The sequence below is a fragment of the Archocentrus centrarchus genome, chromosome 11 (assembly GCF_007364275.1).
Source record: "Archocentrus centrarchus isolate MPI-CPG fArcCen1 chromosome 11, fArcCen1, whole genome shotgun sequence".
Lineage (NCBI taxonomy): Eukaryota > Metazoa > Chordata > Actinopteri > Cichliformes > Cichlidae > Archocentrus > Archocentrus centrarchus.
This window is the reverse complement of record NC_044356.1, coordinates 7,580,525-7,607,640: the sequence shown is the minus strand read 5'-3', so window position 1 is coordinate 7,607,640 and position 27,116 is coordinate 7,580,525. Positions and strand designations below refer to the sequence as shown.

The 27,116-nt window shown below is 42.9% G+C and overlaps 2 protein-coding genes across 3 annotated transcripts; both read left to right on the top strand.

The window, feature by feature from the left end:
- The first annotated feature begins 1,859 nt into the window (after positions 1-1,859).
- Positions 1,860-11,954, top strand: LOC115788258 (major histocompatibility complex class I-related gene protein-like). 2 transcript variants are annotated; one of them, XM_030741225.1, is made up of 8 exons: positions 1,860-1,987; positions 4,263-4,529; positions 6,792-7,070; positions 7,373-7,675; positions 8,396-8,491; positions 11,171-11,188; positions 11,337-11,408; positions 11,653-11,954. In XM_030741225.1, exons 1-7 carry the CDS (start codon positions 1,936-1,938, stop codon positions 11,381-11,383), a joined length of 1,062 nt encoding a protein of 353 aa, XP_030597085.1. In that variant the 5' UTR covers positions 1,860-1,935; the 3' UTR covers positions 11,384-11,408; positions 11,653-11,954. The 2 variants fall into 2 exon arrangements, with proteins under 2 accessions (XP_030597085.1, XP_030597086.1); XM_030741226.1 differs by lacking the exons at positions 8,396-8,491; positions 11,171-11,188; positions 11,337-11,408; positions 11,653-11,954 and adding an exon at positions 8,200-8,379.
- A 3,080-nt stretch (positions 11,955-15,034) lies between these two features.
- LOC115788212 (hepatic lectin-like) lies at positions 15,035-21,848 on the top strand. Its single transcript, XM_030741160.1, has 6 exons — positions 15,035-15,041; positions 15,874-16,041; positions 16,282-16,335; positions 16,706-16,857; positions 20,970-21,094; positions 21,185-21,848. The coding sequence occupies exons 1-6, from the start codon at positions 15,035-15,037 to the stop codon at positions 21,585-21,587; spliced, it is 909 nt and encodes a 302-aa protein (XP_030597020.1). The 3' UTR covers positions 21,588-21,848.
- The last annotated feature ends 5,268 nt before the right edge of the window (positions 21,849-27,116 follow it).

The window sequence follows — 27,116 nt, the reverse complement described above, 5'->3', positions numbered from 1 at the left end:
ACTGCACATCACTCTGAACACACCATCCCCACTGTCAAATATGGTGGTGGCAGCATCATGCTCTGGGGCTGCTTCTCTTCAGCAGGGACAGGGAAGTTGGTCAGAGTTGATGGGAAGATGGATGGAGCCAAATACAGGACAATCTTGGAAGAAAACCTGTTGGAGTCTGCAAAAGACTTGAGACTGGGGCGGAGGTTCACCTTCCAGCAGGACAACGACCCTAAACATAAAGCCAGGGCTACAATGGAATGGTTTAAAACCAAACATATTCATGTGTTAGAACGGCCCAGTCAAAGTCCAGACCTAAACCCAATCGAGAATTTGTGGCAAGATCTGAAAACTGCTGTTCACAGACGCTCTCCATCTAATCTGACTGAGCTTGAGCTGTTTTGCAAAGAAGAATGGGCACAAATTTCAGACAGGCTTCAACTAAAAGTAAATTCAAGCTGATTTGATCATCTTAAACTGACCACAGAGCCACATAAAAATGAAGCACATTAATGTGAAGTTACTTCAACAGGAAGCTGAAAATGAGGGAGCTTCAGTCAGATCTGAGGAATCACCATCAGACAAACACCAATCTGAACAGAAGTCTTATTCATAAAACAAAGAGTGTATCCTGGAACCAAACAACATTACCTGGATTAAACTAGGTTGGCAGGGTGGAGCATGTGTTTAGTGATGCTGGGAAGGTTCTGTGTTCATGTTCCTGGTGCTTTGTCTGCATGTTCTCCCTGAGCCTCAGTCCAAACTCATGCATGCAGGTTAACTGTTGATTCTGTGTATGTGGGTCCTGTACAACACTTTGTGGGGTCAGTGAGACTGGAACATTTATATACCGCTCAAAAAAATAAAGGGAACACTTAAACAACACAATTTAACTCCAAGTAAATCAAACTTCTGTGAAATCAAACTGTCCACTTAGGAAGCAACACTGATTGACAATCAATTTCACATGCTGTTGTGCAAATGGAATAGACAACAGGTGGAAATTATTGGCAATTAGCAAGACACAAGACACACGTGTGAGTTAAACTAGGTTTAAGATCAGGAAGCTCAGGTCCTTTAATGTGTGCAGCAAGATGTTGGAGATCTCCTACCAGTCTGTGGTCGTGGGTCTACTTTGCTGTTGTCTGCTGGGGGTCAGTGCCAGAGATGCCAGCAGGATCAACAAACTGATTCACAGCTGGAACCATCATTGGTCAGAATTTGGAGGCATCAGTGAGGGGCATGAGGTCACTGAACAAACTGCTCTCCATCATGGACAACCAGTCTCACCCACTCCACTCCACACTGCAGAAGCAGCAGAGCTCCTTCTCCCTCAGACTGGTTCAACCTCACTGCCATAAAGACGCTTCAGGAAATCATTCCTACGTTCTCTGTAAAACTGTAGACTAGCTCTTCTTTCTGTGACAGGTGAACACACCTGTCAGAACATAAGATCCCACACACAGATTTCAGTATTATATCTTCTTGCTGCTGTTTTCTGGATTCTGTGAATATTTTGATTTATAGTGTATATATTACATATTATTTATCAATGCAATTTGCATTAATCTCTTGTACAATGTCAGCCTTAATATAACTCTTCCTTACCTACGTTTTTTTTTGTACTTTATCTATTTCGGTTTCTATATGTATAGTTTAGTACTCATCATTGGCACTCTGATTATCATGGCTCAGCAAACAAGTTGACTCACAATGCAGACTCGTACTGAAAGTTCAACACTGTATTTATAAGTTTCAACAGTTTCAGCATTTTTGAGTCCCACCCGTTCACTGAACATTATGACACGTTTGCTCTCTGGATGAATTCCTGAGAACAAACGTCACCATCAGCCTGACGCCGTTCCTGTTTCGCTTCCTTTATTTTTGAAGCGCAGTTCGTTTCTGTGAGCATAAAGTTTGTTAAAAGTTTGGATCCTGGAAGTCACAATGAAGATCCTGATGATCCTGTTTCTCCTGGGAGTACAGGAGGCGGCGGCAGGTCAGTTAGGAATTCATGTTTTTATATGACACTGTTGTTGTTGTTAAATTCATACCATCTGAAATACACATGTATGGATGGTGTGGTTCACAGATATGGGGCTGTTATTGTAGCAACACATTTGTGTAACTCCAGCCGCGTGCCTCTGTGTGTGTGTGTCCGTGTTCAGATCCGTGTCTGTATCAGTTTGTAAATGTGAAATAAATCTGCAGATATTAATGTTGAAAAGTCTTAAAGTTTTGCTCAAATCACTAAAAATACTCACAAGTCATCAGTTACCTCACCCAGCGTTTACACCCTGACCTTTGTGTTTTGTGTTTTTACTTTAACAAAGTGTGAACATTAGTGTGAAATGAGTGATTATTTTCCAATAAAAGCACTGCTGCTGTTTGTGCTGTGGTGATGCAGACATTACTGAACAGCAGTGAACACATGGAGTCAAAATGACTTCAAACACAATTGTTGTTTACTTTAAAAACTCTGTATGTGATGATTGTGTGACATCATAGATCAACTTTGTGTAAACTGTAAACTGACTGCAGTGTAACAGTAAACTTAATAAATGAGGAGAAACTGGATATATTGTTGCTGAGTCGCTCATTAAATGAGGACGTGAGTGTTGTCAGATTGTTAAAGATCATGTCCATTATTATGCAGAGGTTTTTACTGATTGGTCCATTTTAAACTGGACCGCCTGCAGCCCATCAACTAAATGACTTTGACCCCCCTGTTAGAAATTTGTATTTATTGTCCATTTATTGTCCAATGGGTGAGCATTTTAATTTTCATCAGGAGCTAAAACATTCTCTCATAACTCATCACTAAAGCCCACTAATGTGTGTTTAACATCAGGTGTGTGTTCAGATTTCTGCATGTATCATTTTTGTGTTGTATAGACTGTATATACTGAGCCACGTGTCATTCAGTGGGTTCATAAAAACTGAGTCTCCTGCTCTGTGATGTATTCAGTATCATTCACTAGTATGTGAACATTTCTATTTAAACAATATGCGCACAGATATTATAAATAACAAACTACAAGCTGAACATAAATTCACTGTTTGAGTTGTTTTTGTTGTTCTGATATCAGCGCTTCATTATTACTGAATAAAATAAAGTTTATTAAGATATCTTTATTGTCACTGCATAATACAATGACATTTTGTTAGAGCCGTCCCCCAGGTGCCAAAATAATAAATATACTAGATAGAAAATAAGACTATAACTAAAATCAATCAGGATCTGATATTTACAGTGAGCAGAAACATTATTAGATGCTGATAGATACTTTGATCATCTACACTTTACATATCAGTATTTGCTAATATTGGTATCAGTGCTGGAGGATCAGTAAGAAGATGCTGCAGCTGAAAAATGCATTTTGTAATTGAAAAATAATGAGAGACGTTTAACCTTAGTCTGTAACACAAACCGATTAATGCACAGAACTTTAAAGTCCATAAATGTGACTTACATGATTTTCATGAACCATAATCTGATTGATAATTAGAAATACTCACCTGAAAACCTGATTACAAAATAAAAGATAAAATACATATTTGCTTAAAATAATATTTTTAAATAGTCCCCTAATATCAGCTTTGGTTTTATCTATCAGAGATATTAAGGGGAAAACTTTTAACAATACTTTTCAGTTTATATGTATCAAGAAAATCTATGAAGATTATATAAACAATAAAGCTGTCTGGATAAAGTTTTTTCTTGGTTGCTGGTTTAGAAAACCTGTTACTGAAAATCTGAAACAAAAACCCTCCAACACCAAAACCTGGACACTCACATTAAAAAAATGAAATCAATTAATATTTAATATCAAAGATGGTTATAGAAAAGAAAACAACCCACTATAGAAGTCACAGCACACCTGATTCAAAAGCTCAGAATGAATAAATCTAGTTTATAGTGTAACATGCAGGAGTGTGACAGAAGAAGGAAAGAAGTGTATTTGTTGAACTCTGAGAATAAAATGAAAATCATAGACTGTAAACATAATGAAGAAAACTGAAACTAAACCAAACAACAGCTTTCTGTGAAAACCAGGTTCATAACTGATTCTGTTAAATTCACAATAACAGTTTTAAAGAAAAATCATCAATAATCAGAATAAATTCTGGAGCAGAACATTACTCATAAATCTATTTGTATTTATTGAAGGGACAGCAGGATTATTATAAGATGACTTTAATGTGCTCTAGTTTTTTTTTATTGTGTTCATTAAAAATATAAATCTGTGATGTCACATTAACTGTTCCCACAGTGATCCACTCTCTGAAGTTTTTATCAACTGCATCCTCTGGAGTCCCAAACCTCCCAGAGTTTGTGGGTGTTGGGATGGTTGATGATGTTCAGATAGGTCACTATGACAGGGACACGCAGAAAGCAGAGCCCACACAGGACTGGGCGGTCAAACTCAAAGAAGATCATCCACAGGAGTGGGAGGGTCGGACTGCATTTGCTCTGGTTCACCAGCAGGAGTTAAAAGCAGGCTTTGAAGGTGTAAAGCAGCTCTTCAACCACACTGAAGGTTTGTTACTGTTTCATTTCTCTCTGATTCTTCCTGTTAATGTGTTTTTATGTTTCAGTAGGAAACAGATTCACATTAAAGAGTTTCATTCAGATCACAGATTTAGATTATTACCAGAATAATTCAGAATGACTGTAAAGTAGAACTACAGTCTGGAACACCTCATAAACATGTTTATATGTACTGATATAATCTGTCAGCTGACTGAAAGTTGATCAAAATAAGATAAATCAATGATATTTACAGGTTCCTGTTTGAAACTTTGATGATTATTTTTTTCATTAATGAACCAAAAACAATCTTCAGAAAATCTTCAGGAACAATAAGAACTAGTTTGCATTAGAAAAACTGTGAACTGAAATTTGTTTATTAATAAAAACAAAGATTCAAATGTATAAAAAACCTACTTTTTTATACAATATGTATCACAGTCTGACAGTTTAATGGAAATTAATCTATAAACTATAAAGTGAAACGTTCGTCTCACTGAGATTAGCTGCTAATATTTTGCTGCCTTAATAGTTTCTGTAACTACAGTAAAATAAATGAATGATAATCCTGAAGGCTGCAGTACAGCTGCACATAAACTGGTTACAAATACTGCAAAATGAATTATGGTAAAAATTAAATTCACTTTGATTATTTTAACTCAAAATCTTCATTTATCTTTGATTGTGAGTCTGAAATATGCAGTAACTACAGATCAGATTAACTTTGTATGAACACAGTGTGTCTGTGCCCAAATAAACACACATATAGGACTCATGTTGAAGTAATAAATCAATAATCATCAACAACTCTGATGATTGAATTAGGTTTATATCTTTTCCATCCATTTTCTTCCATGTTCAAACGGGGGTGGGGTGGGGTGGGGTGGGGGAGCATATCCCAGCTGTCATAGGGCGAGAGGCAGGTACACCTGTACAGGTGGCCAACCTGTCACAGGGCTAACACAGAGAGACAAACAACCATTTACAACTATGGGCAATTTAGAGTGGCCAACTAACTTAACCCCACTCACTGCATGTCTTTGGACTGTGGGAGGAAACTCACGCAGACACGGGTAGAACATGCAAACTCCTGTCTGTGAGGCAGCAGTGATTTCTGCTGGTTCAAGTTTCAGGACTCTGATTTTTTTAATCTATTGACTGAATTTGAAAAAAGTCACTGAATAATTAAAGATGAGTTTAATGTCTAAATAAATCCTGCAGACCTGCAGATCAGATGAGGACTCAGAGTCCATACTGGTCCTGCTGGTCTCTGGGTTACTGGGACCAGTGGCAGTAACTCCCTGCTGAACAGGACTCTGTCCTGGCTGAGCAGCTGGATCTGCTCATTAATCCTGGACTGAAGCTTCTAGAAGAAGCTCAGCACAGGCTGCTGTGTAGCTCCTCACAGGAGCTGGACTGATAACCGGCTGCACAGGTTTGGAGGATGGGGGGGCTTCATCTGGGACCTCCCTCTCCCCTCTGCTGGGGTGGGCATGTGGCTGTGGCCGTGGGTCTTCAGAGCTCTTGATGGGTTGTGGACAGTCCGGGTGTCCTGGATCTTTCTCTATCTGTCTCGGGCTTCTGGTGGGCGGAGCTGCAGCTTTCTGCCCTCGTTAGTAAGAACATGTCATGACATGGACACAGACACACACAGACACACACACACACTTACTCATGCAGGCACAGCAGAGCAGGATTGTTGGTTTGTGCAGTCATGCTTTGTTTCTCTTTTGTTTTTACTCATAAATGTATTTTTCCAGAATTTGTTTTTTGTCTTTTCTTCTTTTATAACTGCAGCAGTTGATGAACTGTTGTGGTTTATTTGCTTGTGCTCTGCTCTCATTTTCCTATTTTCTCCCCTTTCTCTCTTTTTTCTTCTCTTCTCTCTCAGCCTGTCGACTCTGGCATTACAAGGACACATGTATATGTATGGGAAAATAACACAAATAAATAAAAGGACAAACATTAATTAGAGGAGCCTATAGAGAATCTATAGAGCTCATCTTGGAAGAGTAAATATGTCTGGAACAACATTCAGATCACAATTCTGGCTGCAAAACCTGCCAGACATGACAGGCTAAAAAAAAAGAGAGAACATGAACTGTGTTTCCTGCAGTCTCTCTAAAATCTGCATTATTGATCCTGATTGGCTGTAAAAACCTTCCACTGAGCCGACAGCAGCAGCTAATGCAGCTCCTCTGTGTGTGTCTGTGTCAGTAACACTGCTGCAGGCTGTCAGTGGTTCACTGCAGAGTCTCTGTTTCTCTGTCAGGTGTTCACTCTTATCAGGAGATCTCTGGCTGTGACTGGGATGAAGAGACTGATGAGCTGAATGGATTTATTCAGGTCGGTTATGATGGAGAGGACTTCATATCATTTGACCTGAAGACAGAGACGTGGATCGCTTCTAATCAGCAGGCTGTCATCATAAAAACCAAGTTGGACAGTGACAAAGCTGGCAATGCAGAGGCGAAGACCTTCCTCACCCAGATCTTTCCTGAGATGCTCAAGGTGCTCCTGAACTATGGGAGGAGCTCTCTGATGAGAACAGGTGAGTTCATATGAGCAGAGTTAGAGTGATAATAATAATAAATCATATTTCTGATTTACTGCCACATTAAAATGTGTCTGACTCTTTTTCCACCTCATCAGTCTGGTTTCCTCGGTTCCTGCATGTGTGTCACAGTGTTATCATCACTTTATAACTCACTGTTTTAACTACACTTCACAGCATTTCTATTAATCTGAGGCTCACAAACTGCATCATATCACAAAGAAATTACTCTGCTGTTAATAATAATAATAAGAAGAAGAATGAAGAAACCATAAACCGTGTTTCTTTTTATTCCTCAGTTCTTCCCTCAGTGTCTCTCCTCCAGAGGTCTTCCTCCTCTCCCATCACCTGCCACTCTACAGGTTTCTATCCTCACAGAGCTGAGCTGGTCTGGAAGAAAGATGGAGAGGAGCTTCATGAAGGTGTGCACAAAGGAGAGATCCTCCCCAACCATGATGGGACCTTCCAGATGAGTGTTGATCTGGACCTTTCAGCAGTTGGATCTGAAAACTGGGACAGGTACAGCTGTGTGTTTCAGCTCTCAGGTGTGAACAAGGACATCACCACCAAACTGGACAAAGCAGAAATCAGGAGCAATGAAGGTGAGACTGAGATCAGAGGAGACAAACATGGGAAACAGACTTTTACAGTTTCCTGTAACGCTCCTGCAGCTCACAGGTTTTTATGTGCTGGATGATAAATCCTGTTTCCTTGGTGTGTCTGTGAGTTTCTGTCAGCATCATTTTAAAGCCTGCATCAGTTTAGATCAATAATGTGTCCCAAAGTTTTCCCCTCAGTTTTTCTTTGCTGACCAGAGCACACGTTAGTTTTCTTTGAAATGTTAGATTTGAACTAACAGATTTATTTTATTAATGTGTTTTAGTGCTCTAGAGACAAATTTTTTTTTTCTTCATGTTTAACCTGGAGGCAGCGGTGTGGTGGTTAGCGCTGTTGCCTCACATCTAGAAGGACTAGGTTCGATTCCACCTTGGCCGGGTCCAGCTACCACCTTGTGTCTGTGTGGGTTTCCTCCCACAGTCCAAAGACATGCAGTTAGTGGGGTTAGGTTTGTTGGTCACTCTAAATTGCCCATAGGTATGAATGGTTGTCTGTCTCTCTGTGTTAGCCCTGCAACAGGCTGGTGACCTGTACAGGTGTACCTGCCTCTCGCCCCACGACAACTCGGATAGGCCCCGGGACCCTGAACAGGATAAGTGGAGGATGGATGTCAGAACTTTTGTTGTAGGGATGAAAAAGAGAAATTAGTGGTTCAAACATTAGTGACTAAAGCAGCTGATCGATTGTTTTCTATTGATCTGCAGGAGGTTCCCTCTCTGTGATCATTGCTGTGGTTGTTGCTGTTGTCGTTCTCGCTGCCGTCGCTGTGATCGGATTCATTATTTACAAAAAGAGAACAGGTGAGAGAGCAGAACTACCTGGATCTGTTTGTACACTGCAAACAAATAATAATGATGGTAATAATTCATCACAGTCATTGTTTACAGTTCACAAAGGAAAATAAATAATTCACATAGAGCTAAATTAGTAACAACAGAGAAATAAATCAAATAGCCAAAAACAGTGTAGCAGGGCTGCTCGATTATGGAACAAAATCATAATCATGATTATTTAACATGATTACTCACTGACATTGGAAACAATCTGCATTTGTTGCCCTTAAAGAACAACAAACCTGAAATCTAGTGCACTTCTACAATCTCATGAAAATAAATACTAAATTGAAAATAAAATAGAGAATATACAAATAAAATATAAATACATAAATACAATAAAAAATATATATAAATAAATTTATAAGTGAAACAAACAATAAATAAATAGATAAACTAGAAGCACTCAGAGAGCGCAAACCTCCGCCAAGGCCATAGTGTCACTGACGCTGTAATACGTGTATCTAAATACTGTGAAATAATCTTCATCTTTCCCAGACAACAATAACCGCCTATCCCGCAATAGTGAAGAATCATTAAAAAAATTTCTGCATCCAGATGGTGATCTGGATCACCGCCAAAATTCAATCACTTCTTCCTCTTGTCATTTCCAACCACTCCACAAAATTTCATCAAAATCCGTTGATAACTTTTGGAGTAATCCTGCTGACAAACAGACAAACAAACCAATGCGACCGAAAACATAACCTCCTTGGCGGAGGTAATAACTAGAAAGTTGAGGTGGTTAAACAACTCCTTGGTGGCAGGGCCCCTGGGGTGGACGAGATTCACCCTGAGTTCCTGAAGGCTCTGGATGTTGTAGGGCTGTCTTGGTTGACATGCCTCTGCAACATCGTGTGGAGATCTGGGGCAATGCCACTGGATTGGCAGACTGGGGTGGTGTTTAAGAAGGGACCAGAGGGTGTGCTCCAACTTTCTGGGGATCACACTCCTCAGCCTCCCCGGTAAGGTCTATGCCAGGGTGCTGGAAAGGAGGGTCCACCGTGTTAGTTGAACTTCAGATCCAGGAGGAACAATGCGGTTTTTGTCCTGGTTGTGGAATGCTGGACCAGCTCTTTATCCTCTCAAGGATATTTGAGTGTGCGTGGGAGTTTGGCCAACCAGTCTACATGTGTTTTGTGGACTTGGAGAAGGCATTCGACCGTGTCCCTCGGGGTATCCTGTGGGAGGTCCTGCGGGAGTATGGGGTGTCTGGCCCGTTGTTGTGGGCCGTTCAGTCCCTGTACAACCGCAGTGAGAGCTTGGTCCGTATAGCCGGTAATAAGTCTGATCCGTTTCCTGTGGGTGTTGGACGCCATCAGGACTGCCCTTTGTCACCGATTCTGTTCATAATTTTTATGGACAGAATTTCTAGGCACAGCCAGGTGGTGGAAGGCTTCTTCCTCGGTGGCCTCAGAATATCATCTCTGCTCTTTGCAGATGATGAGCCGCTTCTCCTCCATATCGAAAGGAGCCAGTTTGGTGGGTCGAGCATCTGATTAGGATGCCTCCTGGGTGGCTCTTGGGTGAGGTGTTCTGGGCATGTCCCACCAGGAGGAGGCCCCGGGGTAGACCCAGGACAAGCTGGAGAGATTACATCTCTCAGCTGGCCTGGGAACGCCTTGGGGTCCCTCTGGATGAGCTGGTGGAGGTGGCTGGGGAGAGGGAAGCCTGGGCTTCTCTGCTTAGGCCCCCGTGAACTGGCCCTGGATAAGCAGAAGAGAATGGATGGATGGATGGAAATAGTAAACAGTACAACATACACCAGAAGAAACACAGCCAGGAGGGAACACGTGACAAGGGGCAAAGGGAAAACTGAAGAATAAATACAGGGATACACACAAGAGGAAAACTGGATAACAGGAAGAAATAAAACAGGAAGTGAACAAACAGGGAAACAAATGCAAACTTAACACTGGGAGGCAAGCATATGAAAACACAAGAGAGGAATTAACTAGTGCCATGATAAACAATACTTAAAAAACAAAACAAAAAGCAAAACCAGTGATAATAGACTGACAGAACAGAACCTCAAAAAATCCATGACTCAAAAACACTGTCGGAAACCCAGAACATGACACAAACAAAACTTCACAAAATGATCAGAGCTCAGATTGAAACCCTCAGAATATTAAAACCACATTCATTAATTATTGGAGCTGTTTGTCATAACTTATTTATTTCTAATCTGAGCCTCAGTTTGTGAGTCAGAAAGCAAAACAACCACCAACTCAGCTCTACACACACACACACACACACACACACACACACACACACACACACACTTGCAGCAGGTTTGTGTTTCCGAACTTTTCCTAAATTTGTTTCCTTATAAACAAAAATGTGTTTTGTCAGTCAGCTGATTATAAAAACTTGATTCATTAATATTTACTCTCAGTGGTGAGAGTGAGATTAACCAGAACACACGTTTTATCAATCTGACTTTAATGTCACATTTGTGTGTAACAGCTATGAACATGTTAGTGAGTCTGTTGTCAGTGGTACATTAAGTTCATGTTTTTATCCAGATTGCAAAATTAAACTATTAAATTGTGTTTCATGACTTGTATCATGTGTAAAATGAAATAATGTGTGAAATTTATAATTGAACTGCTAAAATTATGTATTTCTCTCATTTTATTTCAGACAAACGTTCCCCGCCTTGTAAGTTCAACTTCATCTGTTTCCTTTGATGTCTCTACATGAAATATTGTTTGTGTGTTTGAACCTAAAGTCTCCTCAGGCCTGTGTTACCTGTTAAAGTGTGCGCTCAGAGCAGGATGTGCTCTAACTGTGTGTTTCTGACCTGCAGCTGTGGAGAACCCTGAAGTTCAGGAACAAATGGTTCCTACAGCCTGAAGGACCAACAGCTCCTCTGCACTCAGTGAGTCACTGCAGAGTTTATCATGTTTAATATTTCATTTTAAAACTCATGGAAGATATTGTGACTGCAGCAAACTCTCCCTTTTATACATAACCAGAGTGATAAAGTTTAAATCATATGTGTCAGTGTCCTGCAGAAGCATGTGAGGCAGATACCCGACTGAACTGGAATATTTTAATGATGATGTAAATATGTTGTTTGTGCAGCTGAACAATGCAAACATTCATTGTTTTTCTCTCTTCAGGTTTATGGATAAATGCACTCAAACAAGAGGCGGAGCCTAAATTGGAACCTCATGGATTATTCATGAAATGATGGAACTTTAGGGAATCTGGTCGTAGATGATTATTAATCAATATTTAACTTTGAACATGAGTCACAAATGTTTAACAAAAACATCATAACTGGATCATTTCTGTGCCCGTGTGGAGAAAAAAAATTAATAACATAAAATAAGAGATTAATAACAATTAATGGTTAAATGCAGAGTGGAGTATAAACAAAGTAAATAAGGTGAATGAAAAGAAACAATCTAATGTGGGAACCCCCCAGCAGCCTAGTCCTAGCAGCATAACTAAGGGAGGGTTTAGGGTCACCTGATCCAGCCCTAACTATAAGCTTGATCATAAAGGAAAGTTTTAAGCCTAATCTTAAAAATAGAGAGGGTTTCTGTCTCCTGAATCCAATCTGGAAGCTGGTTCCACAGAAGAGGGGCCTGAAAGCTGAAGGCTGAAAAGCTGAAGGCTTTTCAGCATCACTCTGAGAAAGGATGTTTCTAATTTTAGAAACATTGCACAAATACAAAAAAGCGGTCCTACATATTTGTTTAATATGTGCATTGAAGGACATATCCTGGTCAAAAATGACCCCAAGATTTCTCACAGTGTTACTGGAGGCCAAAGTAATGCCATCCAGAGTAAATATCTGGTTTGACACCATGTTTAGAGCAGGAAATTAGAGGTCATCCAGGCCTTAATGTCTTTAAGACATTCCTGCAGTTTAACTAATTAATGTGTGTCATCTGGCTTCATTGATAGGTAAAGCTGAGTATCACCTGCATAACAATGAAAACTGATGCAGTGCTTTCTAATAATACTGCCTAAGGGAAGCATGTATAATGTAAATAGAATTGGTCCTAGCACAGAACCCTGTGGAACTCCATAATTAACCTTAGTGTGTGAAGAAGACTCCCCATTTACATGAACAAATTGGAGTCTATGAGATAAATATGATTCAAACCACTGCAGTGCAGTACCTTTAATACCTATAGTATGCTCTAATCTCTGTAATAAAATGTTATGGTCAACAGTATCAAAGCTGCACTGAGGTCCAACAGGACAAGAACAGAGATGAGTCCACTGTCAGAGGCTCAAAGAAGATCATTTGTAACCTTCACTAATACTGTTTCTGTACTGTGATGAATTCTGAAACCTGACTGAAACTCTTCAAATAAACCGTTCCTCTGCAGATGATCAGTTAGCTGTTTTACAACTACTCTTTCAAGAATCTTTGAGAGAAAAGGAAGGTTGGAGATTGGCCTATAATTAGCTAAGACAGCTGGGTCAGTGATGGCTTTTTAAGTAGAGGTTTAATTACAGCCACCTTGAAGGTCTGTGGTACATAGCCAACTAATAAAGACTGATTGATCATTTTTAAGATTGAAGCATCAATAATTAGAAAGACGTCTTTGAACAGTCTAGTAGGAATGGGATCTAATAAACATGTTGCTGGTTTGAAGGAAGTAACTATTGAAGTTAACTCTGAAAGATCAACTGCAGCCAAAGAGTCTAAACCAGGGGTGGGCAACTCCAGGCCTCGAGGTCCAGTGTCCTGCAGGTTTTAGATGTGTCCCTGATCCAACACACCTGAATCAAATGGCTGAATTACCTCCTCAGTATGCAGTCAAGTTCTCCAGAGTCCTGCTAATGACTTCTATATGTGATTCAGGTGTGTTGGATCAGGAACAGCCAAACATCCATAACAATGTTTTATATAACACTGAGAATCAGAAACAGTCCTGGGCAGATGAGCTTAACATAGAATTGAGTGATGGAATATGGGAAGAATGTTTAAGAAATATTCATAAATGTTCTGTTAATGCCAGACATAATCTCATACAATTTAAAATGATCCACAGACTTTACTTTTCACAAGAAAAGCTACATAAACTCTTTCCAGATGTCTCGCAATTATGTATCCGTTGTAAATCTATGACTGGTAATCTAGCACATTCCTTTTGGCTTTGCAAAAACATTCAACCATAGCGGAAATCTATATTTCAATGTTTTTCTGATTCTTTTGGGAAAAATGTGTTGCCAAACCCTCTGGTAGCAATTTTGGGAGATGTTAATGCTCTTTCTTTAATTAATAAGTACGAGAAAAGTGCTCTTCTTTTTGGGATGGTGATAGCAAAAAAATAAATTTTACGTATGTGGAAGCAGAATTCAGTCCCGACGTTTGATCTGTGGACGGGAGAAATGTTCAACATATTGCAGAGATTAAGACTGTATAATGAAGATAGAGGACCAGAGTTTGATCAGACATGGGACTCTCTTCTGAAATACATTAAAGGCGAGAAATTGTAGCCTTTAGCAACTTTGTGAACTTCACCGTGCCAGGATATGTAGGTTTTTTGTAACTGTCAATTATGCCTGTTTATTTTTTTATTGAGGTTTATAATCTATACAGATGTGCTTTGTTTGGTTTGCTTAAATGTTCAGTTGTGTGTTCCTATTCCTTTTTGTATGACCAAAAAAGTAATAAGTTAATTTTCAAAAAAAAAAAAAGAGTCGCACTGACAGATTTTCTCCATCACATCAGGAGTTCTCTTCACTCTTAACGCTGTTCTCAAATCAGTAACACTTCCTCGCCCGTGTTAGCGTTCCTCACACACTGCTGCTGCTTCAGACGGGCTTCACTGCTGAAGACAGTTTGTAGCTCTGGGAGTCGGCGCTGCAGACCTCTCACTTTCTCTATTCTTTGTTTTCTGAGGCGCAAAGCTTCATGTTTCCATTTCAGCAATTACAGCGACTGTAATGCATGAGCACATTTTACTCTTCATTAGGTCTAAATTTGTTGCAGGACTCTTTTCAGAGTCATTTCCTTTGCACTTCTTAAAAATATCTACTTCACACTTGGTGAGCATGCAGCTGAAGAGGAAGGGCGGCAGGAAGTTTAAGCTTCAATAATCCTCAGCTAAAAGTTTATGAGCCTTTCTAATAATCTGTGAGGCGTTTAGGGAACTACTGAACTCTGGGATTTAATGAAGTCAGCATGTGGTCTGTAGACTCCATGTTTTCAAGTTCTGCATTTCAACCTTCTTTCTTTCTTTCTTTCTTTCTTTCTTTCTTTCTTTCTTTCTTAAAATTAAACAGGCAGACAAACAATAAAACAGGTGTGACCATATTTAAAGGCTGAGGTGTTACCAGCTAACGTGGAACCAGCTGCTTAGATAAGCAGGTCCATCCACTCTGATATGAAGGTAGATGTTATGGAAGCTCGTTTCCAATACTGAAATAAATAAATATTATTTTGACATCCATTTTAGATCAAATTTCAAGTTATTTTCTCAGAAGTTTGAGTTCATGAGATGAAACCAAACAGATGAAATCCCCAAATTTTGACTTATGAAAGGTCAGAAAAATATTTTTTCTTTGGCAGAAACGAGCTTCCTGAAGATGACACTTCTGGTTACCAAGCAAACAGCTCCAAACATCGACTTTCCAGAGAAACTGCTGATGCAACAGCATCCTCTGGTGTTAACAAGCGCTGATAAAAGCAGCTTAGCCCTCATAGAAAAATTAAACTCTACTGAAATGAGCAACAGAGACTAAAACTTATTTCTGTATGAGGTTGTAAAAATTGGGCTCGACTTGCCTCAAGTCGTCATTTAAGGAACATTTTGGCTCCTTGCTTTGTTTCAGGTCACCTTCAGTGTCAGTTACAGTTTGGGTTAAAGTCATTTTCTCTGTAATTAACAGGTTCCAGATGAAGACCATATAAGGAGACAGGTGGATGTTTGGTCACTAAGAGTAATAAAATCATAGTTTAGGGTCAAATATGTCTCTTTACAACTTTAACCATGTCAGGAGTTTCTTCTCCCTTTCTTTGGGTTATCAGTGTGATTACAAATATTTACAGCATCCTAAACAAACATGAAGCATGAGAACATTAGGAGACCAGTGTCTCCTCCTAATGCTGTAAATATGCAGCAACAGAAAAAAAGAACAAATCATTTCTTTTTCTGGGGAGTAATTAAGTCAAGTACTGCTTTACTTTAATTAAAGTACCAAGTAACTGAGTGTATAGATAATTTGAAGGAGGGGCGTCATGTTAGCCTGATTTTCAGACTGATTTAATTATAAAAAATAAACTGAAGCATATATAACTATATTTAAAGTTCATCTAAAAAATCTGCATCTGAAGCCCCAAAATATTTATATGATTATTTATTAAGTGTTGTTAGCGGAGCTTACTTCACATCTCTGTGACATCCCTGTCTCTGCTAACTGTTCAGAGGGGTCCCAACAAGTCAAGTCATTGAGCAGAAGGTCAAAGGTCACCTGGGAGAGAGTGGGCCTGCTGGTCCTCGGTGCTCTCCTGGCTGCTGCTGTTGCTGCTCTTGGTGTTACCGGTGAGTGGGTGCAATGCTTTTTCTGATTAAAAGTCAACAGGAAACAAAATGATGTTTTATTAAAATAAAAACGTAAAAGAATTATTTTTATGTGTTTTTCTCAAACTGACTTTTTGACCTTTTTTCAGCACTTTTGTAAAATCCAGAAAAATCTGAATGAATCCAGAAACTCTTTGTCCTGTTTCAGTGAAACGCCATAAATGTTACTCAGAGATTTGTTTGTTTCTGTGTTCTGATCAGTGTCTGAAAACCTGAGGAACAAAGAAGAGCTCAAGAAACAAGAAGAGCTCAGAAGTAAGGTTCAAACTTTATGTTACAGACTTAAACTTGGGTTCACTGATTCACTGACCCTCTACACTGTAATTTAAACATTGACTTCACATTAATTTCCCACCTTGTTCACTGATTTTAATCAATAGTTTTTAAAAGAATGAAAGGTTTTTGTCATTTTTTTCTACTTAGATTATAAAAGTGAGAATCCTAATGAAACACAAAGTGATGATGGATCATTTTCTTTATTTTAATAACAGAAACAGAAGCATGCAGCAGCCTACATGTCCTACAATAAAACATATAAGTTAGCCTCCTGCTGCCTGCAGATCACACAAACGTGAAGAGTGATTTCTTCAATCTGACTGAAGGCTTTGCTGTAATCTCTTCAAAGATGGACCCTGTGATAGATGTAAAGCAGGCTGGGAGCATCATGGAGGAAAGTGCTATCATTTCTCCATCAGTAAATCCTCCTGGAACCAGAGCAGAGCTGAATGTAGAGCTGAAGGAGGAGACCTGGTTAAGATAGACAGCAGGGAGGAGCAGGTATGAAACACTGCTGCAGCTTCATGTTCTCACATGTTTGATCACATCTTTATGTTTCATCATCCAAGATGGCGCCGGTGAGGTCGGCAGCCGTCGTACCTGCTCCTACGCTTTGTTTGTATATATTAGGTTTAGCTCTAATTTTGGACTTTATAATTCCGCCTGCTCTGTGTCATATCACGTATGACAGACAGACTCTTTTTAATATCAGAATACAGCACTCTGGCTGTATTCTGACACCTTTTTCTCCCGACCCGACTTGGCCCCAGGAGATACTGCGTTTCCAGTGGGCCAGCTCAAACAAAGGACCCAGGTCACGGACAAGGCCCCGAGGGAAAAGAGCCGGCGTAAGAGAGAGGCTGAGGCGCAGAGCGCACCAAACGCCACTGCCGAGCATCCTGTTGGCTAATGTCCAGTCACTGGATAACAAGCTGGACGGACTCAGGGCCAGGATACAGTTTCAGAGGGACATAAGGGACTGCAACATCATCTGTCTCACGGAGACATGGCTGACCCCCCTCATACCGGACCACGCCGTACAGCCGTCGGAGTTCTTCAGTGTTCATCGCACGGACAGAACGAGTGAGTCTGGAAAATCAAGAGGAGGAGGTGTGTGCCTAATGATTAATAACAACTGGTGTGACAGTAGGAATGTTGTCCCCCTGAAACAATCATGTTCCCCTAACCCGGAGCTCCTAACCCTGAAATGCCGTCCCCACTACCTGCCCCGCGAGTTGACGTCGGTCATCTTCAGCGCCGTCTATATTCCACCTCAGGCGGACACAAACACTGCACTATCCGAGCTACATGAGGCGATTTCCACCTATCAGGCTAACCAGCGTGATGCGGCTCTCATCGTAGCCGGGGACTTTAACAGTGCAAACTTGAAAAAGCTGATACCGGAATTGATTCAACACATCGACTGCCCCACCAGAGGAGAGAGGACCCTAGACCACTGCTACTCTCCATTCAAAGAGGGCTACAAAGCAAAGCCTCTTCCGCCTTTTGGGAAGTCTGACCACACCTCTGTCCTTCTCATGCCGAAATACAAACAACGGCTCAGGCAGGAACCCCCTGCTGTGAGAGAAGTGACACGGTGGTCTGATCAAACAGAGGCCGCTCTGCAGGGTGCGTTGGATTCAACCGACTGGGACATGTTTCGCAGCAGCGCGGGCGGAGACATCGAGGAGTTTACGGAAACTGTTGTGGGATTTATTGGGAAAGTTGTTGAAGACACTTCACTTAGGAGGACCATCAGGACTTTTCCCAACCAGAAGCCGTGGGTGGATAAATCTGTCCGCGACGCCCTGAGGTCCCGCACCGTTGCCTACAACTCCGGCCTCGCCTCTGGGAACATGGAGGACTACAAGGTTGCATCATACAACGTCCGCAGAGCGGTGAAAGAGGCAAAACATCGCTACGGCCGCAGACTGGAACAGCAACTACAACAGTCTGACCCCAGGGGACTGTGGCAGGGACTACGCACCATCACGGACTACAAAGCACCACACACACACCCGGTGAGTGCCGACGCTTCTCTGGCTGATGAACTCAACATCTTCTTTGCGCGCTTTGAGTCGGGAAGCCGACAGCCCGCTGCGCTCCCGGCCGGAGGGGCGGAGACACTCACTGTGACGGAGCACGACGTGAGGAGGGCGTTTAGACGTGTAAACACCAGGAAAGTGGCTGGACCAGACGGTATTAGCGGACGTGTCCTTAAGACCTGCGCTGACCAGCTGGCACCTGTGTTTACACTGATATTCAACCTCTCACTGAAACTGTGTGTGATTCCCACCTGCTTTAAAAAGTCCATCATAGTCCCTGTCCCAAAGAAACCACACCCCAGCAGCCCCAATGACTTCAGGCCCATAGCGCTCACCTCTGTGGTGATGAAGTGTTTTGAGAGACTCATCAAGACATTCATCACCTCCTCACTGCCCACCACCCTCGACCCACTACAGTTTGCATACCGGCCAGACAGATCCACAGATGACGCCATATCCTTCCTCCTCCACAAGACCCTTTCACACATAGACACCGGTAAGGGGAACTATGTGAGAGTGCTGTTTGTAGATTACAGCTCAGCATTCAACACCATAGTTCCCTCCAGGCTGGTCTCTAAGCTGCTGGACCTGGGCCTGGGCCCATCCCTGTGCAGGTGGGTTCACAGCTTCCTGACCAGCAGACCACAGGTGGTACGAGTGGGTCACCTCACCTCATCCTCCCTCACCCTCAACACTGGATCCCCCCAAGGCTGTGTGCTCAGCCCTCTGCTGTACTCACTGTACACCCATGACTGCGAGGCCACGTCAGAGTCCAACGTCATCATCAAGTTTGCTGACGACACTGCTGTTGTGGGACTAATCTCCCACAATGAGGAGACAGCCTACAGGAGAGAGGTCTCCCGCCTGGAGAACTGGTGCCAGGAGAACCACCTCCTGCTCAACGTCAGCAAAACAAAGGAACTGATTGTGGACTTCAGCAGGAAGCAGCAGAGGGACTACCATCCACTTGTCATCAGTGGTGCTGAGGTGGAAAGAGTGGACACCTTCAAATACCTGGGAGTGACCATCTCACAGGACCTGTCCTGGACTCATCACATAAACATCACTGTGAAGAAGGCCAGACAGCGTCTCTACCTCCTCAGGCGGCTGAGAGACTTCAAGCTCCCACTCAAGGTGCTCAGGAACTTTTTTTTTTTTTTTTTTTTTTTTTTTAGCCTGTCATGTCTGGCATCTTTCACAATTGGAATGATGATCCGAATGCACTGATGTACCAAACATATTTGCTTTGACAAGAACAGCTCTATATGTTTCCTATAGGCTCTTCTTGTTAATGTTTGCAATTTTATTTTTATTTATTTATCTTTTTATTTAGTTATTCATGCCAAGTCTGACAGGCAACAAGGAAGGGGCAAGAACAAGAGGTGGGGGGGAGAAAAAGGGGGGGGGGGGGGGGAGAAAAGGAAGAAAGGAGATAGAAAAAAATAAAAAAATAAAAAAAATAAAAGGGGTTGATATACTCACACACACACACACACACACACACACATCCATACACACACCCATATGTACCTACATATACACACACACACAAACACACACACACAAGTTTATTGTTTGTAGTAATGTGTGTGTATGCGCCTTTGTCATGCAATGTATTCGATAATGAGGGCGAGAAACTGCAACCATGCCCCCCGCGATCCAGAGGCAGATAGGGAAGGACCCCGGGGACCCAGGCCATCCACAGCACAGGAGCTCAGAAGACTTGGGGCCACACATCCCGATGGCAACCGCGTACACTCCCCAGAAGAGGAAGGAGGGAGGCTACAGACGGAACCCCCACAATCCAGGGGCTAGAGTCCAGAGAGCCAGAGACGACGGGCAGCCCACCCCCCCCGGCAGGCCGGCACCCCCAGCACGAGCCAGGCATGCGGCCCCCGAGGCCCCAAGCGCCCGAGAGCAGCCCGCTCAGGAACTTTTACACCTGCACCATCGAGAGCATCATGCGTGGGAGCATCACCACCTGGATGGGAAACTGCACCAAGCAGGACTTCATGGCCCTAAAAAGGGTGGTTCGTTCAGCTGAACGGACCATCAGAACCACCCTCCCCAACCTGCAGGACATTTACACCAAGCAGTGCAGGCTGAGGGCCATGAAGATCCTAAAACAGCCCAGCCACCCCGGACACTCTCTCTTCTCCCTGCTCCCATCAGGCCGGCGTTACCGCTGCCTGAGGGCTAAGACTGAAAGGTTGAAGAAGAGTTTTTACCCACAAGCCATCCATCTGCTCAACTCTGAGCCCTAACTGGACCATTATTGCACAGTGTAAATATTATAATTTAAAAAGTGTGTATAGTGTATAGTATATAGAGTATAGTGTATAGTGTGAATTACTTTTTTTTATTTTTATTCTTCTTATTTATATGTGTGTGTATATAAGGTTGCAGGTACAAAATACATTTCACTGTGCATTGTACTGTGTATAACTGTGCATGTGACAAATAAACACTATCTTATCTTATCTTATCTTATCTTATCTTATCTTATCTTATCTTATGTCAGCACAGAAAAGTCTAACAAGGTCATTTTCATCATCTGTTTCTGTTCAGAGGTTTCTGGATGGAAAACTGAGAGGCTTAATGAATGAAGCTGAGGACAAGTTCTGGATCGGACTGACAGACTCAGCAGCAGAGGGCAGATGGATGTGGGTGGACAACACACCACTGACTGAAAGGTTTGATTGTTGTAAAATATCTTTATTCATTTCCAGAATCAAAGTTTCCAGTTTTTACTGAACCAGTTCTTTCTGTTCTTCATCTCTTAGTTTGACGTTTTGGAGCAAAGGTGAGCCAGATGACTGGAGAGGGACAAAAGGGGAACATCCTGATGGAGAGGACTGTGTGAGGATGGGAGAAAAAGGTGGAGCTGAAGATCTGAAGTGTTGGTTTGATACATTCTGCTCAGAAGTGTTTGTGAGAAAGCAGGAGAACTGTCAAGTATCTCTGCGGCAGGCAGGCGGGGGATCCCAAATGCAGGATTCAGGTGGCCAGAGCCAAACCCAGGCTTCAGCCCTTTTGGTGCGATGGGCATTAACAGAGCAGGTCAGGTGCCAGCAGCTAGAGATGTTACATCTGATACTAAAGTCCCGAGGCCTGTGTCGAGCCTCCTGGGCGTGTCCAGATCAAGCCTGGGTCAAGGCCCACATCGTTTTTCAGAACGTAACGTGACAAAAGTGAAACAAGTCCCCATTTTCTGAAATCAGGTGACTGCCTGATTATGTGATTCAAGTTGCTGAAAAAGAAATAGAGGAAGTGTTGTGGATGAGCTGATGTGAGTGTGATCCACTGTTATAGCGGCATAATGAGAAGCACCTGGATCCTCACCTGTACACGTTAGAACTTCAGCTTCACTGCTTCTTCAGTCCTCTGTGAGTGTTTTCTCAGGCTTATTACAAAAAGAAGGAATCACCTGATCCAACACTGTCAATTTTTTTCATCTGTGAATAAAAATCAATAAAGTACTTCCACCTCCATCCAAGCACTTCCTGTAACTCTTTATCCACACACACCACACACAGACCATATGCAATACTTTAGTGATATACCACAACTGATCTATTGATACTGAGATATACCACAATCAACATAGATTGATTTAATCTGGTTTTACAATACCTCATATTTGCACAATTATGCTAAAAGATCTGCCAGCTAACATGTAACATAACAGCAGGAATGCTGAACATCATCAAATGTCAGCACTCCTAAATGAGCCGTTAAAAGGGGCTTCCAGGCTTTCGGTGAATCAGCTGGCCGGAAAGATTTGACACATTCACAGGGCCTCATCACACCATCACTACCAGCAGCAGAAACCTAAACTCACTTAAAACTTGAGCTCATCTTAGACTTGGACATAAATACACAAGGGCTCATGTTATGGGAAAATAACCCATAACACAGAAAAAGACAATAACACACGAAAACGAAAGGAAGCAGGAAAGGTTAAGTGATAGATGTCAGTGTGAATAAAAAGAGGAAGTGACAGTTACAGTGTTCAATAACTGGATACACCTGATTGGTCTGATGCTAAGCAGAACTGTTAGAACTGTTAAATAAACATAAATGTTCTCAGTTATGTCAGGGAAAATTAGAGCAAACATATCTAAGCTTAGCTGTGAGAACATGTTTCACAAAGAGGATCCAGTGGTGACAGCAAGCAGCCACCCACTGAAGTGTGTGTGTGTGGGTGAGTCTAAGTGTGAAAGAGTGTGGGTGTAACACATCATGCCATCTAAAGATTAAGATTAAGATTAAGATTAAGATTAAGATAGTGTTTATTTGTCACATGCACAGTTATACACAGTACAATGCACAGTGAAATGTATTTTGTACCTGCAACCATATATACACACACATATAAATAAGAAGAATAAAAAAAAAAAAAAAGTAATTCACACTATACTCTATATACTATACACTATACACACTTTTACATGGAATTATAGATTATAATATTTACATTGTGCAATAATGGTCCAGTTAGGGCTCAGAGTTGAGCAGACGGATGGCTTGTGGGTAAAAACTCTTCTTCAACCTTTCAGTCTTAGCCCTCAGGCAGCGGTAACGCCGGCCTGATGGGAGCAGGGAGAAGAGAGAGTGTCCGGGGTGGCTGGGCTGTTTTAGGATCTTCATGGCCCTCAGCCTGCACTGCTTGGTGTAAATGTCCTGCAGGTTGGGGAGGGTGGTTCTGATGGTCCGTTCAGCTGAACGAACCACCCTTTTTAGGGCCATGAAGTCCTGCTTGGTGCAGTTTCCCATCCAGGTGGTGATGCTCCCACGCATGATGCTCTCGATGGTGCAGGTGTAAAAGTTCCTGAGCACCTTGAGTGGGAGCTTGAAGTCTCTCAGCCGCCTGAGGAGGTAGAGACGCTGTCTGGCCTTCTTCACAGTGATGTTTATGTGATGAGTCCAGGACAGGTCCTGTGAGATGGTCACTCCCCGGTATTTGAAAGTGTCCACTCTTTCCACCTCAGCACCACTGATGACAAGTGGATGGTAGTCCCTCTGTTGCTTCCTGCTGAAGTCCACGATCAGTTCCTTTGTTTTGCTGACGTTGAGCAGGAGGTGGTTCTCCTGGCACCAGTTCTCCAGGCGGGAGACCTCTCTCCTGTAGGCTGTCTCCTCATTGTGAGAGATTAGTCCCACAACAGCAGTGTCGTCAGCAAACTTGATGATGACGTTGGACTCTGACGTGGCCTCGCAGTCATGGGTGTACAGTGAGTACAGCAGAGGGCTGAGCACACAGCCTTGGGGGGATCCAGTGTTGAGGGTGAGGGAGGATGAGGTGAGGTGACCCACTCGTACCACCTGTGGTCTGCTGGTCAGGAAGCTGTGAACCCACCTGCACAGGGATGGGCCCAGGCCCAGGTCCAGCAGCTTAGAGACCAGCCTGGAGGGAACTATGGTGTTGAATGCTGAGCTGTAATCTACAAACAGCACTCTCACATAGTTCCCCTTACCAGTGTCTATGTGTGAAAGGGTCTTGTGGAGAAGGAAGGATATGGCGTCATCTGTGGATCTGTCTGGCCGGTATGCAAACTGTAGTAGGTCGAGGGTGGTGGGCAGTGAGGAGGTGATGAATGTCTTGATGAGTCTCTCAAAACACTTCATCACCACAGAGGTGAGTGCTATGGGCCTGAAGTCATTGGGGCTGCTGGGGTGTGGTTTCTTTGGGACAGGGACTATGATGGACTTTTTAAAGCAGGTGGGAATCACACACAGTTTCAGTGAGAGGTTGAATATCAGTGTAAACACAGGTGCCAGCTGGTCAGCGCAGGTCTTAAGGACACGTCCACTAATACCGTCTGGTCCAGCCGCTTTCCTGGTGTTTACACGTCTAAACGCCCTCCTCACGTCGTGCTCCGTCACAGTGAGTGTCTCCGCCCCTCCGGCCGGGAGCACAGCGGGCTGTCGGCTTCCCGACTCAAAGCGCGCAAAGAAGATGTTGAGTTCATCAGCCAGAGAAGCGTCGGCACTCACCGGGTGTGTGTGTGGTGCTTTGTAGTCCGTGATGGTGCGTAGTCCCTGCCACAGTCCCCTGGGGTCAGACTGTTGTAGTTGCTGTTCCAGTCTGCGGCCGTAGCGATGTTTAGCCTCTTTCACCGCTCTGCGGACGTTGTATGATGCAACCTTGTAGTCCTCCATGTTCCCAGAGGCGAGGCCGGAGTTGTAGGCAACGGTGCGGGACCTCAGGGCGTCGCGGACAGATTTATCCACCCACGGCTTCTGGTTGGGAAAAGTCCTGATGGTCCTCCTAAGTGAAGTGTCTTCAACAACTTTCCCAATAAATCCCACAACAGTTTCCGTAAACTCCTCGATGTCTCCGCCCGCGCTACTGCGAAACATGTCCCAGTCGGTTGAATCCAACGCACCCTGCAGAGCGGCCTCTGTTTGATCAGACCACCGTGTCACTTCTCTCACAGCAGGGGGTTCCTGCCTGAGCCGTTGTTTGTATTTCGGCATGAGAAGGACAGAGGTGTGGTCAGACTTCCCAAAAGGCGGAAGAGGCTTTGCTTTGTAGCCCTCTTTGAATGGAGAGTAGCAGTGGTCTAGGGTCCTCTCTCCTCTGGTGGGGCAGTCGATGTGTTGAATCAATTCCGGTATCACCTTTTTCAAGTTTGCAGTGTTAAAGTCCCCGGCTATGATGAGAGCCGCATCACGCTGGTTAGCCTGATAGGTGGAAATAGCCTCATGTAGCTCGGATAGTGCAGTGTGTGTGGCCGCCTGAGGTGGAATATAGACGGCGCTGAAGATGACCGAAGTGAACTCGCGGGGCAGGTAGTGGGGACGGCATTTCAGGGTTAGGAGCTCCAGGTTAGGTGAACATGATTGTTTCAGGGGGACAACATTCCTACTGTCACACCAGTTGTTATTAATCATTAGGCACACACCTCCTCCTCTTGATTTTCCAGACTCACTCGTTCTGTCCGTGCGATGAACACTGAAGAACTCCGACGGCTGTACGGCGTGGTCCGGTATGAGGGGGGTCAGCCATGTCTCCGTGAGACAGATGATGTTGCAGTCCCTTATGTCCCTCTGAAACTGTATCCTGGCCCTGAGTCCGTCCAGCTTGTTATCCAGTGACTGGACATTAGCCAACAGGATGCTCGGCAGTGGCGTTTGGTGCGTTCTGCGCCTCAGCCTCTCTCTTACGCCGGCTCTTTTCCCTCGGGGCCTTGTCCGTGACCTGGGTCCTTTGTTTGAGCTGGCCCACTGGAAACGCAGTATCTCCCGAGGCCAAGTCGGGTGGGGAGAAAAAGGTGTCAGAGTACAGCCAGAGTGCTGTATTCTGATATTAAAAAGAGTCTGTCTGTCATACGTGATATGACACAGAGCAGGCGGAATTATAAAGTCCAGAATTAGAGCTAAACCTAATATATACAAACAAAGCGTAGGAGCAGGTACGACGGCTGCTGACCTCACCGGCGCCATCTTGAAGAAGACACAGATGAGTAATAAAGGCAGTGGCATCCATGAGTCTGGAAAAGGCTGCAGCTTCAGGATTCCAGGGAACCACAGTGAGAGCCGTTATCCACAGATGGAGAAAACTTGGAACAGTGGTGAACCTTCCCAGGAGCGGCCGGCCACCACAATTACTCCGAGAGTGCATCAACAACCCATCAGGAGGTCACAAAAGAATGCAGAATGCTGAGCAGGGAGAGTCTGCTCTGGCCTTTCCTGTAGAGTACAGCGGTGTTCTCTGACCTGTACAGGAGGCAAATACTTTTTTCAGTGTGCGTGTGTGTGTGTGTGTGTGTGTGAGCGAGTGCATATTCATAGACCATAAGTGAGTTTAGACCATTTTTAGGTGTGCTCAAGCACCTCTAAAATAACTACAGTACACTGAAAGTGGTATTAATGTTGCTTATCACTGTTATTTTCTGTCACCATCTTCTAATATTATATTTTGCTAACTTGTGAGATGGTTCTGGTTGGATCACAAACAGGTTTTAATGTGATGACGTTGCAGCCCACTCACACAGAGGTGACCTCAGGTGACCTGGTAATGCTCCTGCTGCAGGCCTGTATTTAAGACATAAATCAGTGCAGATTCAAAACCTACTTTACCAGAAACATTAGCAAACATGCAAACAGCTCTAATAATACAGGCTCGTTACGGTCTACTTGTGTGCATTTGTTCTCTAAACAGTATCAAAAATGATCACTCAAGAATATGAACTAATGTTAATTTTTATCCTGTGTTCATATCAGTGAGGAGCTGATGTTCCTTCTTTAGTTTGTTCAGTTTTTAATTTTGGGCTTCATCGTCTCTTTACGCCACATTTAAGCAGAGGTGGCAAAAATACAGACATTCGGTACTTAAGTTAAAGTACAAGTACTTGTGTTAAAACCTACTTTGGTAAAAGTTGAAGTACTGGTTCAACTTTTTTACTTAAGTAAAAGTAAAAAAAGGCTCTGAAATGCACTCAAAGTAATAAAGTAAAAGTATCAGGTTGTATAAATGTTGGATTCAGTGAATGAATCTCAGCATCAGCAGCTTGGATTCAAACTCATCTCTGCTGCACTGATGTAACCTGTAACTCTGACCATGAACACAGCCTCTGTGCACCAACACAGAGCTTTACTGTAAACAAGCTGACCTGTTTATCATGCATTAAACTGCAGTATTTTAAGTTCCTCTTCAGCAGTGCTAGCTAAAATGCTGAAGTACTGTGGCCCCCTGTAACCCCTGATTAT

Bases quoted from the DNA above. Each gene is read 5' to 3' on its own strand.
- LOC115788212 (XM_030741160.1), top strand. The intron at 16,042-16,281 runs GTGAGTGGGTGC...TGTTCTGATCAG, and splicing joins TGCTGCTCTTGGTGTTACCG to TGTCTGAAAACCTGAGGAAC. The intron at 21,095-21,184 runs GTTTGATTGTTG...TTCATCTCTTAG, and splicing joins AACACACCACTGACTGAAAG to TTTGACGTTTTGGAGCAAAG.
- LOC115788258 (XM_030741225.1), top strand. From the start codon at position 1,936: ATGAAGATCCTGATGATCCTGTTTCTCCTGGGAGTACAGGAGGCGGCG. The intron at 4,530-6,791 runs GTTTGTTACTGT...TTTCTCTGTCAG, and splicing joins GCTCTTCAACCACACTGAAG to GTGTTCACTCTTATCAGGAG. The intron at 7,071-7,372 runs GTGAGTTCATAT...TTTATTCCTCAG, and splicing joins GAGCTCTCTGATGAGAACAG to TTCTTCCCTCAGTGTCTCTC.